This window comes from Hippoglossus stenolepis, chromosome 13, assembly GCF_022539355.2.
Source record: "Hippoglossus stenolepis isolate QCI-W04-F060 chromosome 13, HSTE1.2, whole genome shotgun sequence".
Lineage (NCBI taxonomy): Eukaryota > Metazoa > Chordata > Actinopteri > Pleuronectiformes > Pleuronectidae > Hippoglossus > Hippoglossus stenolepis.
Genome location: NC_061495.1, coordinates 2,128,838 through 2,143,587, shown reverse-complemented (window position 1 = coordinate 2,143,587; position 14,750 = coordinate 2,128,838). Strand labels below are relative to the sequence as shown.

General features: G+C 45.1%; 1 protein-coding gene across 2 annotated transcripts in view; it reads right to left on the bottom strand.

The window, feature by feature from the left end:
• The window catches only part of rftn2 (raftlin family member 2), a 16,408-nt gene continuing 1,658 nt past the window's right edge, over positions 1 to 14,750 (bottom strand). The window contains exons 2-9 of one of the 2 annotated variants that reach the window (XM_035174514.2): positions 6,590 to 6,770; positions 5,441 to 5,549; positions 4,991 to 5,165; positions 4,671 to 4,889; positions 3,455 to 3,561; positions 2,627 to 2,730; positions 2,418 to 2,499; positions 1 to 1,890 (exon numbers count right to left, since the gene is read on the bottom strand). In XM_035174514.2, coding sequence (XP_035030405.1) covers positions 1,684 to 1,890; positions 2,418 to 2,499; positions 2,627 to 2,730; positions 3,455 to 3,561; positions 4,671 to 4,889; positions 4,991 to 5,165; positions 5,441 to 5,549; positions 6,590 to 6,770 — 1,184 coding nt within the window. In that variant the 3' untranslated portion in view covers positions 1 to 1,683. The remainder of the gene's footprint in view (positions 1,891 to 2,417; positions 2,500 to 2,626; positions 2,731 to 3,454; positions 3,562 to 4,670; positions 4,890 to 4,990; positions 5,166 to 5,440; positions 5,550 to 6,589; positions 6,771 to 14,750) is intronic. The other variant, XM_035174516.2, reaches the window with a different exon arrangement.

The window sequence follows — 14,750 nt, the reverse complement described above, 5'->3', positions numbered from 1 at the left end:
TCAACATTAATACTGACATTTATTAAACCTGATGATGAATACATCATATACATATAACCATGGTCACATAACCACTTTGAACCCGTCACTCACTGGAAAATCTCAAATATACTTTAACTGGACAGAAAATCGAATTATTCTGATTATAAAATAATCATTTAAAAAATAAAAAAACCAAAGTAGTTTTCAAATAGGATCAATCAGTGTTTTTTGGTCACATGATTAACAGTTGATTGAATATCATCGTTTGAAACATCTGACGACTTCAGTGATGAATTATTAGCTGCAGCTTCCTCTCAAAAATAAAGTAACGTGCATCACAATTAGTTCAAACCCAAATTTGCAGTTGAGTGAAAATGTCTTTAGATATTTACAACATTGTCCCTTTCATAGCATTAAAAGACAAGATTTAACATTTGCTCTCCTGACATATTGTCAGTGATGGATGGTTTAATATTTTCCTGAAAAGAAAAATACTTATTGCAGGTAAAGTTGTTCAAGTTGTAGCTCAACTGCTGTCGTCTGAATAAAGACTGAAGTTAATGTTGGTTAAGAAATAACAGGAAATGTATCTACGACTATATTTTACATTATTGTCAACAAATCCTAAGAAATGAACAAAAACCAACAGTAAGTTGAGTTAATACTTTCTATCCTGTCTGTGAAACTCAGACCTGAGTCCACAGGTTCCTGCTGAAGATATAAACCTTTCAAAAGACGTTTAAAATCTAGTTTTTAAAAAGGGTCAAATCATTTCATTTAACAGCTGGACACTGGTTTTCAGCAAATGTCTTCTACCAATATATATAGTGTGTGTGTGTGTGTTCGTGGTGATAAAGGAACATGTTGTTCAGATAAAGCAGAAAAAATACATCAGTCAGATCAACTCAAAGTAGATTTAGTATTTTCATGGATTCGACACTAAGGAAAATATCAAATGTTTTCTGAACAGGACACGTCAGTACCATCTACGCTCTAAAGCAGAAAGCAGCAGATTAAACAGAAGAAAAAAATAAACGTGTAACACCAACAGCAGCCGAACAAATATTAAATAATACTGTCAAACAAATGCATGATTGGACATAAACCATTTCCAGAATGATTCAAATATGGCCCCGGTCAGATTGAACACGATGAGGGTTTCTAACGTCCTCTGGTCGTAGTAACTGTCACTCGTCAACCTGCAAACTGTCAGTACCAAATATTCTGGAGGAGAAGAGCCGAGTCGGACCCGAGGTGAGATATGAAGGTTTTCAAACATCTGGACGCACCAATAAAAAGTCTTGAGGGAGATGAGAGAACTTTCTCTGGTCAATTGAGGAAAAAATGTGTGAAACAGAAAAACCAAAGAGCAGGAAAAGTGATATTGGTCAAAAAAAGGTGAATCCCTCGTTTATCACCAGTGTTGATTCCATAACGTGCAGAAATCAGTTTGTGCTTCATAGGTGTGTGTCTGTGTGTGTGTGGTTTCTATGTAAAGGTTCGGACTCAGACCCGTCTCTAAATAAAACCTCATTATGGCTTCAATAAAAACATTTTTAAAAAGTGCAGAGTTTTAAAAGTAACACAACGGCCGATGAAGAGTCTGTGGAGACTTCAAGTCTCTTCTCCGTTAGTCCAACACTGTTTGAATCCTGGAGTTAAACTCCTGGAGGAAAATGTAAAATCCGTCTGATTTGCTGCTCACATACACGTGACCTCAGCTTTCCCTTCTTCCTGCTCGAAGCCGTTCTCCTCCAGGTGGGACAGGGCGCTGGGATACCCCCCCCCGAACACGGGGAAGCCGCCGATGCCTCCCGCGGTGGGAGAGAGCTCCTCCGGCGGGACGGTGGCGCTGCTGACCGAGCGGCTCACCGAGCGGCTGGACACGTCGCTGTGCACGGACAGAGTCTGGACACAGGAGACGGACGTTAGATCACAGCTCGGAGGAATCTCACATCTCACATGACCGAACACAACTTGTATTTATACACAACGAGGACAGTTTGACATAAACTTGAACTTTGGCCTCAGGACAGATGTTTACACCTCATTAGTTCCCTGGTTTCCCTCTAAACTCTCTTCTTCTGGATCTTAAATGCGTCGTGAACTGCTCAAATCACATTTAGGATTTACACGGACCTTATTTTTAGACCTGTCTTATAGGAGCTGCAGTACTTTTTGGCTCGAGGAGGTTTTGGTCTTTGTGACCTCAGATCGTGAGAAGGTTCAAAGTTTCCAAGACTTCAGTCTCAGCTCACTGTGTGCGTGAGGTGCAGTTCTGATTTTGTTCACCAGGGCGCAGTGATGCCACATAAACATCAGCTTTTTCCTTCATCATAGACAATCATAGCTTTTCACCAAATTCCATTAAACTTATTCCATGAAGGTTTGAACCCTTTTTCTTTTTGAAGGGGATTGTTATCTCCTTATCTCACCTGGTTCCTCTGCTGCCCGGCGGTCTGACCTCTGACGGGCCTCTGCAGAAACACCACCTGCTTCGTGGCCAGGTTCCCGTCACTGCACACAGAGGGATCATATCTTATTATCATCATGTTACGTTATATGTTAACAGCATCCATACGCAGCAGACCCAGTTGATGATTAAGATTAACATTACCATAGATACAGGAAGTGTTGAGCTCACCTGTCGTGTCGGATGATGGGCGTGGGCAGAATGCACGTGAGCAGCCAACCGAACTCCGCCAGGGTGTGAAGAAGGGGCCCGTAGTCCGTCTTCACGTTGGAGCCCTGCAGGACAACCAACGTGTCAAAGAGACACAAACAGAAAGAAGAAGAGGACAAAGAAACTTACAAGGAGACAATGAAACGTTACTGAACCGTCCTGGCTGCTTTTCATCCTTTTTTTAATTTCATAGATCTTCTAAAACTCAAAACATAAAAAGGTGGAGACGTTTTGTACAAAGCGTATTTCAACACTTCAGTTCACGGTGTTGAAAATAACATCGTGAACCAGAGGTGTGGAGATGGTTCTGGGTTTTAATACGTAGGGTTCTGTCCACTTCCTGGACTGCAGTGTCAAGGGTTTGGCCAGTAGAGGTCAGCCTTTTCAAATTGGTGACTGAGCATCGACCTTTTCCTCCTGATGTACAAAAACATCTCGTGACGTCATTCAGAGTCAGGGTCTGTGCTCCAGTGATCAAAGGAGCCTCTCAGCTGTCAATCATAATGTTTCAGCCCGTTTTTTATATAATTAACTAACTTAATTAGAACCAAAAATCACCTAGTGACGAAGATTTTTGATTGAAAAAAGTAAAACTTCTCCATTTCCTTTTCTTCCAGTCCACGTGTCTCCTCGTTAACGGGTCAGTTCACCTGAGTCACGACATTTTTAACTGTGGCTTCAGCACCGAAAGAGAAAAGGCCCAGAAACTGTGACGATGGCAGATAAGGTGTTTATCGTTATGTGGGTCAACTGACACTCGTCCTCAATCCTCATCAGTCCGTTACTGACCTCGATGACGGTCCACTGCTCCACCACGATGGTGTCGTTGGCGGGAGGAGACGTGCTTCTCTCCTCGTAAACAAACAAACCCTCCAGGGATCTGGGCACCGGCTCACCTGAAACACACACAACACAACACACACACACACACACACGTGTTAAAGCTAACACAATAATTATCCAACCTTCATTGTCGGGAAGCAAACACATCTCTTGTTCTCAGCTGCGAGTCGGTGGGACACTGGGAGAGTGACACTGGGTTGATAATGACCCAGTTCTTAGAAAGAGGTTTTTCTGTGTGTGAATGTGGAGCAGATGTTTTTTTTGGGGGCTGATTCAACCTGATTTCAGATAAATCTGTGTCAGAGTTTATAATAATAAGTCACAAGACCAGGGGAGGTGCTCCACTTGTTTCATCACCATCTATCACGACGGGACGGTTCATCCCCTGGGGCGACTCGGCTCCGATGATCCCTGAACGCATCACAGATCAGCTGAGGCGTCCGTGTATCAGGGTCTAAATCCTAATATTCAGTAATATTCAGAACCTGAGGTAATGTGTGTTGTGATTTCGCATCTTTAGATCGTCTCTGAGCTAATGTCTGACGTCACGTTTCACAGCAGCTGTAACATCAGGAGGATTATTAGAAAAGAACCTGAACACACTGAGACGAGTGACAGCTGATTCTGGCTCTGCAAACATCATGGATCCTCCAGAAATCTTTGTTTACAATATGCTTCATGTTTCTATTAAACTGAATCAATATCAGCAGATTAATGTTTTTTTAAAACCCTCAAATATTGATTTTGGCATCAGCCTTAAAGATCCTGCAGCAGTCCGGCTCCAGCACGATCGTCAGAGTGTGTATCCATATATTTCCATTTATATAATGTCCAGGCCTCTGAGGTCGAGAGAAGATCTGCTGCTCTGCAGACGAACAGGAAGTGAGGTCGCCAAGGTCGGGAAGACGCTTCCAAATATAGACGCAGTGGAAAAGAGAAGCCACAACAGGAAGAGACGTTTTTATACGTGTGTGTGAATCAGTTTTAATTAGAAAAGTTCAAAAATACCGAGAACAGAAGAAGAAGAAAGAGTAAAAACAGTTTCTCAAGAGCAAGGAACTGACACTTCTGCAGTGACTCTAAATTTAGGTTTAAAGAAATAAAACAAACACGAGTAATAATACAATGAACGTCGAATACGTTGGATCAACACCAGACCAACCTCTCGGCGTGTCCCAGTAGACGAAGGAGTCCACCAGCGACCAGCCTTTGCGGTAGTAGGCGGTGGTCAGCTCCAGCCAGTCGGCCTCCAGGGCACTGACCACCTGACCCTTCCTGGAGACACGCATGGAGAGCGCCCCCTGGTGGTACTGACAGGCCAGCGAGTCCAGAGGAGCGCAGCCTGGAGCCCAGGAGTGGAAGAAGACCAGCAACCGCAAGTCTGGAGGAAGAGGAGGAAGAGGAGGAAACTTAGACTCAAAGATAAAACTTGACATCAAACCCTCATGACGTGAGCGTGATGACGAGCAGAGACGACCTCACCAGGACTGTAGGTGTTCTCCTCCAGCTCTGCGTCTCCAGGAGGCGTTCGGGGGGGGGAGCGTGGAGGGGAGCGACAGCCCCTCTTCGGACTGTGCACTCGGCCGTTCGTGACCCCGCTCACCTGCTGGAGGACCGAGCCCACGAATCGAACGCCCCCTCGAGCGCTGCTGTTCACCTGCCGGACGAGAGAAAAGCAACAAGTTCATTCTGATGCCAAGAACGTTTACTTCTAATTACATTTTACTTTTATTTAAAGGTTCAGTGTCTGGGATTTGGTGACCTCTAGAGGTGAAGCTGCATACATATGGAATAATGTAATTGGTATACGTTATAATTATAAACCTTCAAGAAATGTGCAAGAAGACATTTATATAGAAAAGTGATAACAAGTCAGCACGTGAGGTTTTCTGAAATCATCACGGTTGCTAGGCAGCGGGAGACGTGACTGACCCGGTCGATGAGCGCTCTGACCGTGTCGCCCGTCAGCGAGTCGCCAGGTAAAGGCCACTCCTCCACCCTCAGCACCGGGACACTGTGACACATGGAGGCCGTCTGCCTGCTGAACACACACACACACACACACACACACACAGTGACGGGTCAGCCTCTCTGTGGCATCGAACCCACGGCAGCTGTAGAGTTCACAGTTTACTTGTAATCGTCGCTTCAGGTTCAGACACAAACACATGAATCATTTACAGACTCAGCAGGAGACGAGAAGCAGATTCTGTCAAAGCAATTATACAACTGAACAAGAGTTGAACTAATTCAATCTGCATTTTTAAGATGAAAGAGTAATTACAAGATTCATGGGAACTGCCAGAAGGAATATTGGCATAAAACTTACAATAACTAACATCTACTGTGTCGAATTAAATTTAAATACAATCAGACAAATACGTTAGTGAATAATTGTCATTTTTTTAGAACCTCTGAAGCTGATTTTCTGAACAGAAATTCACATAAATAAGAAAATCAGCAGCTGAGAATTGTTTGAACTCCCAAAATCATATTTAATTTGTTTTATTCTTTTATTTATTCCTTCTGTTTGTTGCTTCTTTTAACTGTTTTAATGTGTTTTTTATTCTCTTGTTGATTGAGTTTGTTGTGAAACACCCTCTGCATGAAATGTGCTTAACAAATAAAAGTTTAATCATTAGTATTATTGTCATAGCTGCAATATCCCATCCAATCAAACCACAGCGATCAGAGATACTCTAACGTCATTGGCTGTGGGACCCCTGTTGTTGGGTGGATTTCTAGCCAATAGAAAATCCCTTTAGACCCAAAAGCAAAACATGGTCTCCCCCTCCGCTCCAGACGTCTGACCTCCTACCAGAGGTTTACATCAAATATGCAGCTGACTTCATGTATCATTCATCTATTTACTCGACAGTGTGATGGCGGGTGTGTGGGCGCGGTGGGACAGCGGGTGTCGCACACAGCTCGTGTACAGTATCTGTATCGATCTCCGAAAAGGATTAACGAAACTTAACAAAACTAACAGGGTGTTAATTATTGTCTGAAAGGAAGAACATCCCCTCAAGATGAACAGTTTCAGTTCGATTAAGGCTGAATGGAGGATCTGGACTCGTGTACCTGGGTCTGGGTCGGGCCAGGATGGCGCGGTACAGCAGGCTGAAGGGCATCGAGCGCGTCCGGCCCACAGACAGGATGATGGGGTGCAGGGCGGCCAGGACGTAGCCCTGCGTGTAGTACGGCTGCAGGGCCTGAGGCAGCTCGGACAGCGAGCCCACGTACTGGACCGTCGGGCGGCTGCCTGCAGGGGCGGAGAGAGGGACGAGGGAGGACAAGGGTGGGAAACGGAGAGAGTTGTTCAGTGGTCATGTTAAATGTGAGAATTCTCCTCCTCTTCCTCAACATCACAACTGTGCTTTTACTTTTCATAAACTTTCCTGGACATTTCCTGAAAAGCAGTAGAAACGTGTTTACGTCAAATTCAGACACACGAGCAGAAGAATACAAGTATCTCATGATGAAGAAGAGGAGCATGAACTAAGAAGATGAAGACGAAGAGGAACCCCTTCATCTGCTGACGGGAGGAAGGTTTCTCTGAGGTCACGTCGAATCTCAGTGAAATCTGAATGCTTTATTCCAAACTGTGGGAATCTTTTACTTCCTGTATGACGACAGGAACGGACACGTTACCGCCTCTAAAACCGTCGCCTGCCTGGTCGGAGAGTTTTAATATCCCGAGTCCGTCGGGTTCAAACACTGATGCCAGGTCTGTCTGAGCTAAAAAGGACGAGGAGGCACGTTGAGGGAAAGACCACATCACCGCTCTCTCTCTTATTTTTAGAGCTGGAGCTGCAGCTGTGGCCTGTGATGTGGTGACACTGGTCTGAGTGGACTGGTGCAGCTCTCAGACTGGTGCTCACACGTCCTGTCAGAGCAGCAACAACAACATATTCTGTTCATGTTTTTATGCTTAGAAACATTTCAGATCGATACGTTTGTGTTCATTTGGTCAAATTTGATGAGAAAAACAAGTTGGATGTTTTGCACTTTCAGTACTTTTATGATGTATAATCGCTTGTTGACGTTTCAGCTGAGGTTGTGCAGATTTTAGAGACGTGAGGAATTTAAAGATTCTCCAGGAAACGACGTCTGGAGGAACGTTTCCTCTGCAGAGCGGGTGATCGTGTTTTTGCAAGAAGCTGCTAAAATAAAAGTTTTTGTTATGTCTATTTACGTCATCAGTCGTTCCTGCGTGTGTGTCACCCCTGCCCTCGCCAGTAGGGGGTGTAAAGAGCTCAGTGGGTTGTTTGTGCGCTGAACGAGACTCGAGCTGTTTGTCTTAAAACTCTGTGACCGTCAAACTTCCTGTGTCCACAAAGAGGGGCTGTTCACAGAGAGGCTTGGCTGAATGCCCCGTGCACGCACACGCACACACACACACACACACACACACACACGGAAAGTCCATTTAAAGCACTTTCACTAAGTTCTGCATTTTGGATGGAGCAAGATTAGGAAAGACAAATCAGGAGTGAGACTGGGAAACTGTGTGTGTCTGTGTGTCTGTGTGTCTGTCTGTGTCTGTGTGTGTCTGTGTGTGTGTCTGTGTGTGTGTGTGTGGCAGCATTCCTCACTACAACCCCCCACATTCTCACGGACAAACACCCCAGAGATGGTGGCGAGCAGCTCACAGCTGAGATCGCTGCCCCCCTGAATGAGCACTTGGCTCCATTATGAGACTGGAGAAGTGAATGAAACCAGTAAACCAGGGGCTACACTTTACTGGCATTCCTGTGGGTTTAAACCCGAACTGCACAACGCTCGAGGTGAATTTAAATTTAACACGGGTTTGCCTGTTGCAGCTGGTGGACACGGTCTGCGTGGACGACTCAGGGTGTGGGACGGAGGGATCAACAAGAGATTCAAACAAATCTGAAAGTGTTTCCAGGCTCGTGCACAGCGGGGAGTTGGTCGCAGGTTGAAAGGTGGAACTGATGCTGAACAGGTACGAGGCCCAGATTGTTCACATCTCACAAATCAAAGAACGCTGAGGGGACGATGAGACCTGTTAGAAAGTTTAATAAGCTCCTGTTAAACCAGAGCTGGAGCCAACGCCCACTGGATCCTTCTGACTCTTCAGCCAATCTAAAGCCCCCCCCACCCTCTGTGGAGGAGACAGTTTGTCTCCTAATGGTCCTAATTGTTACCAGTTTGTATCTTTTGTGTCATTTTGAGTGATTTGTCAACATTTAGCATCTTTTTTCGTTCATCTTGTATATTTTTTGGGGGGGGGGTTTTCCTCTTTGTGTGGTAACTTTGTGTCTGTTTGAGTAGACTGTGATTGTTTCGAGCATCTATTTATGCAGTTTGTGGTCGTTTTGTGTCTTTGTCGTCGTTTTGTTTTGCTCTGTGGTCGTGTTTCGCTTGTGTCTTTTTCTTTTCAGAGCAGTGACTGATGTTCTGAAGCCATTTGTCTCTCTCTCTCTCTCTCTCTGGTGGGGGTGCAGGGCCGAGCAGATTAAAATAATAAACCTTATTTATTTCCTTTATATTCTGCAGAACCGTGTTGTATTTATTGGTTTCATCGTTTTTCCTTTATTTTCAATCATCAGGGGAAACGTGTGTTGTGTTTTTGCCGTCTGGTCGTATATTAAGTGTATAAATAATAAAGAGAGAGATCTTTTCCTTTCGTTAAACCTGGATCACTAACAGTGTCGGAGCGGAGACATAAAAACAGCAGCTCTGATGTTTTACACACTTCCAACCAAAGCTTTTGTTTCAGTCTTTTCTCCTCCCCTGCTTTCAGCCCTCACCCCCCTCACCCCCTCACCCCCATCCTGCTGCCACTCACCCTGATCACCCCACACACTCGGGCCTCTGTTCAGAGAGGGAGGAAAGAAAAAGAGGAGGAGGAAGCCAGGACCAGCAAAGAGGCTAAAAGAGGGGGGTGATGTGGGAACTGGTGGGTGAGGAAGGGGGGGTGGGGGGGTTTTGACGGAGGGCACAGAGCGACGGAGACACAGGTCGGTGACGGACGAGGGTTCGGAGCCAAACAGGCGACAAGATGGATTTTTACGAGTCTGAGAGAGAGAGAGAGAGAGAGAGAATTCAGAAAGGTGTGAGACAGAAGCTGCCTGGCAACAAGGAGGAAAACAAGAGGCTCTGTGACGCCGGACGTCGACACGGCAGCGACATGTCGGCGTTTAACAGCTTCACGTATATTCATGTTCATCGTTTAAAACCAAAATACACGTGTTGGATTCTCACTCGTCTACAAACTGATGGAAAAATGGCAGCAAAGCCTCGGTCTAGTCTCCGGGTGAAACCACAGTTAAACTCACTCAATACAGATTTCTATTTGATTCTGCAACAAATTCTCATAAATATCATACCTATCTATATCTAATAAAAATATTGAATATATCTGCTTCAAGAGCTCCTAACGTATTACAGTTCATCCTTTGGGGGAAGATAAAGTTAATGTTAATGTGATTAGAGACATCAACATCAATCAGGCGTCACGATAAGTGAAAGAGATTAATCAGCTTTTTTCTGCCTCACCTTCAAATCTCCTCTGTATTTAATCATCAAAATACTGAGTTTAATCTGAAATAATCTATTTCCAGATTAGAGAGATTAGAGAAAAACTGAATCATCCCTGGATGTGAGGCCGACGCTACAATCAGCTCTGAACAATCGTCTCTCGTGGAAGAAGGTTACGATTCATCTCTGGGGGGGTTTTTAACCGACATTTCATCCGTCCCTCCCTGGGTTCATCCGACCAGCGATGAACACACGTCACTTCAGGTTAAACCATCTCGTCTCCTCCCTTCATCTCGTCCTGACCTGCCTCCACATCCTCCTCTCATCCTCCTCTCGTCCTCCTCTCCCCTCCTCTGTCCTCTCTGCCTCTCTCATCCTCCTGTCCTCCTCTCCCTCCTTCGCCCTCCTCTCTCCTCCTCTCATCCTCCTCTCATCCTTCTACTCTTTGCTTGACACTACTCCGAGTTTCTGCCGTCGACCCTCAGGCACCAAAACATTTGCCAAGAGAAGAAACACAGGATTCTGTTGTCGTCTTTCCAGGAGCACTTTTGATAACATACATCGATGTGTGGAATTTATTAACGGCAAGAGGTTAAAGAGAAGCTGCAACCGACAATTACTTTCATTATTAATCAATGTGCTGATTCTTTTCTTTATTAATCGACTGATTTGTGAAATGTCTGTTCTGCTCCTCCACAGTCCAACACAGGGTTTTATCCTGTCTGACCCACAGTGCATCACATGCTCTGATTTCAGAACCGAACACCAGCAAAGGTTTTGACCGAACCGATTAATAATCAACATTAGTTAATTGACTAGTTGTTGAAGCTTTGAATTTTACGTCAGTTCATCCGATAGTTTTTTTATATTTCTCTCAAAATAAATCCCAGATATCATCCGTACGGTGACGCTGGCAGAAAAGCCATCTGTGTTTTCAGGATAAATCCTCTGAAGGCATAAATGTAATATTTGAGGCCTGTGTCAAAGTGATTCTCAGGAGGATTAAATTCATAATTTCTTCTGTAAGCTTATGAGTGACATCACATTGTTGTTCCAAAAGAAACACATCAGAAATCTAAGGACTGTGAGAAACAGCTCAGTCGTCCTGCAGATGTTCAAATGTTTTTGATATAAGTACGATATTAGGCCACAAACCACAACTATCATGTTACTGTAGCTGCAACGGAAAAAGCCCTGATGCTTCTGTTTCCTGGAGTGAAGGTAAGAAGAAGATCACTAACAGTAAACAATGCTTTTAAGGAGTGTTTCTCCCCCCCCACACACACACACACTCTCTCTCTCCACCTCAGTGGCTGTGAGCCCACATCAGCTCTGGAAGTTATTAGCCATTAGCCACTTTGATGTGTTGCCTGTGGCTCCGGGTCTCACATCCAGCCTCCGCTCAGACGCAGGGAAATGAGGCCAAGCTGAGCGGGAGAGCTGCTGCTACTGGGCCCAGTGCTGACATCCATGGGGGGGCTGGTGTGTGTGTGTGTGTGTGTGTGTGTGTGTGTGTGTGTGTGTGTGTGTGTGTGTGTGTGAGAGAGAGGACGCAGGCAGATGAAAGTGAGAGTGTGTGACAATGTCAAGGAGAGACGAGGACCCTGCAGAGTGACGGTGATTCTCTACAACGGAAGAGGAGTCATTATTTTACATTCTTGCTACTGTAGAATATTTGAATGTCTTGTTAAAAAAATTCCCCTTAAATAAATCTATAAAAGAAATTATTTAAGCCTCAAGCCTCACTTGAACAGGTTTTTTTATCTACAAAAACTAAGAATACAAATATTCACTGATGACCGACAGTGAAGCCGGTGTCAGACATAAACTCTGGAAGGTTCTAGAAGGTTCCTGGTTCAATCCCAAGTGCCCTTTAGCAAGATTCTGCTGTGGAAAAGATCAGTGTTGTTGTTTACAGCTCATCCACACCGGCGTCGGCCCTCATCACCAAAAGCTCTGGAACCTCCTCGTCTTTCCAAGTTGACGTCTTCGTCTTCTACGTGTGCGGCTCCTCTTCTTCATCCTGAGATATTTGTGTTCTTCCAGTTTCAATCTGTCATGTGTTAATAACGTAAGCAACACGCCCACTCGCTCACCGTGAAGCTTCCAGACAAACTCCGGGACATGTCTGATCTGAGCTGTTTTCTTCCGAACACTTTGTGGAGTTCACGTCTGAAAGCGGCTCAGGACGAGCGGCGCTGCAGGTGCAGGAACTCGTCTTGAGACGTTCAGAGCTCTGACACCTGACGTCTGCAGACCAGGTGCTGCTCAGGAATGTACGGACAGATGTGTTGTTCATGCTCCAAAACAAAAAACACACGAGCACCAGAGTCTTCATCATCATCATCTTCATCATCACATCTCCTTTAACAAACTTATTGAGCCGATTAAAGCTCGAGTGACAAATCCATCGTCCTCGTGTCTCAATCAGTTTGTGCTGAGTTTCCTGAGAGAAGAGACGAGCTGCGTTATCTGTGCTTCTCTGCTCAGAACAGAAAGTTCTACTTGTCGGTGCAGCTCCACACCTCTGGCGTTTCTCCCTCTGAGAGGTGAGGGCGGCTTCAGTGCATTTGGGAGAACATCAAACATCCCCTCAGTCATGGAGGTGGTTTGAAGTGAGAATGAAGCCCGGTGGTTTGAATCTGGTTCAGAGCCAGGAAAACACAGTTAGAGGCTTTTTTTTTCATCTTTCGTTTGGCAAGAAGAAACTTTTCCGACTGAACCAACACAGATTCTTTTTAAAATCAAATCCTAACACAGGTTTTCCTGAAGTAAACAGTTTACAGTGTTTAAAGGAGGAAAGGCCTCAGAGGATAAATCAGCAGACTGCACATGACTGGTTGAGATTGGAATCGCTGTGGTTTAACTGGGTCCTCACACTTTGAGGTGTGTCATCACACATTCACCATCGAACAATCACACGAATCCAAGAGGAAAACTCACATCTTAGAAATGCACATTTCTTCCGTCTCCCTCATGAAATGTGAGTTAACGGAACCAGTCACAGACGAACTGAGGATTCATCAGAGGTCAACATTCAGTCTGATTAACCAATCAAAGCTCTTAACACTACAAGTCACACTCAGCCCTTCACACATTCGTACAGTTCTGCTATTCACTGAGTTTCCTCTACATCATGTCGCAGGTTGTGAACGTGTGGAGACAGAGAAAGAACAAATACTTTTTCAATAACCTTCACGTTTCTCTTTGTGGTGCAGGGTCCATTCATGCACTGCGGCTAATCGGATGTTTTCTTAGACCTCGTCTTCATCACTGAAGATATAAACAATATAACAGCATCGACCATCCGTCAAATACCAGAGAACAACATGCGCAGTGAGCTGATTCTCCTTCGGCGTCAGAAACACAACAACAGTAGCTCATCACGTGTCGTAGCTGTGCAGGATGTGACGCACACGGAAATCAACCGTGTGCGTCATTTTTGAGGTTGTGATTGTTGGAATCTGAGTTTTTTTGGTTGCGAGAAAATGTGCAGTGAAGAACAGAGGAAGATGTTGGTGAGGAAGAGGAAGAGGAGGAGGAAGAAGAGGAGGAGGAGGAAGAGGAGGAGGAGGAGCTGATGACGACCGAGTGGAGTCAACCACACAAACGTTATTGAAGCGGTGACGTCGCCGGTCAAAGTCCAGTGAAGTTTGCCACGCTGCAGATTTCCTGCGCCACAGGAAGCCGACGTTTAATTCGCCCCCTCGCTCCCACGACTGAAAGTGAACGGGAGGCTTCACCACTAGTATGTTTGCACATGTGAAACTGTGACTTCCTGCCACCATTTTGGCTCCTGTCACAAAAAAGTCCTTGTTATTCAAAAAGACAAAAAAATCTAAATCACCCAAATCATCAGTGGACGAATTGATGATGAAAATCCAGGTTTCAGTCGGAGGTGTTTCTCTGAAAGTCGTTAGAAGGCGGGAAACAGACTTAACCTCCCTGACCCACCCCCCCCACCCTCCAACTTTCCTCTGTGATTCATTATTTTGTCGGCTGCTGTTTACATGCGACGCTTCCATTCAGACCTTAATCACCGTTTCCTTCCAAATAGGTCAGAGTGAAAAACAGCGTCAGATGAAGGATTAGCTCGGAAAAACGGCAACGCTCGGCCATCGGAGATTATCACACATGCTCAGATTAGATTCCACATCACAGCAGGTGGGGGCTTTCCTCCTCTGGCAGGGAATTATATTATTTAACCATGAGAAGGGGTGAGTGTGTGTGTGTGTGTGTGTGTGTGTGTGTGTGTGTGTGTGTGTGTGTGTGTGTGTGTGTGTGTGTGTGTGTGTGTGTGTGCGCAGATGGGCTACTCGAGGAGGGCAGGAAAAAAACCCAACCTTGTGACCTATTTCTAGATCGGCTGAACAAACGAGGCCTGTTGCTAGGAAAGGTCCAGAGTTGGACGATGTGATGTTTGTGAAACGTGAAGAGAACAACGACGTGAAAGGACTTCAGAATAAAAGAGGGAAAACATTTAAAACACTAAAGCTGCTCCAACACCTGCACTGGAGACAACTTCCTCAAATGAGCGACTGTGTGTGAGAGAGTCAGTTTCCCACCAGCGCTCTGGTTAAAAAGACGAAGACGTCAACCTGGAGAGACGAGGAGATTCCAGATTGTTGTCGGTGTGGATGTGCTGTTAAACAAAAACACGTGATTTCCACAGCAGAATGAATTCGTCATCTCCTCCTGCTGCGGTTTCCCCACATTCTCCTGTTGTTGTGAACGAGTC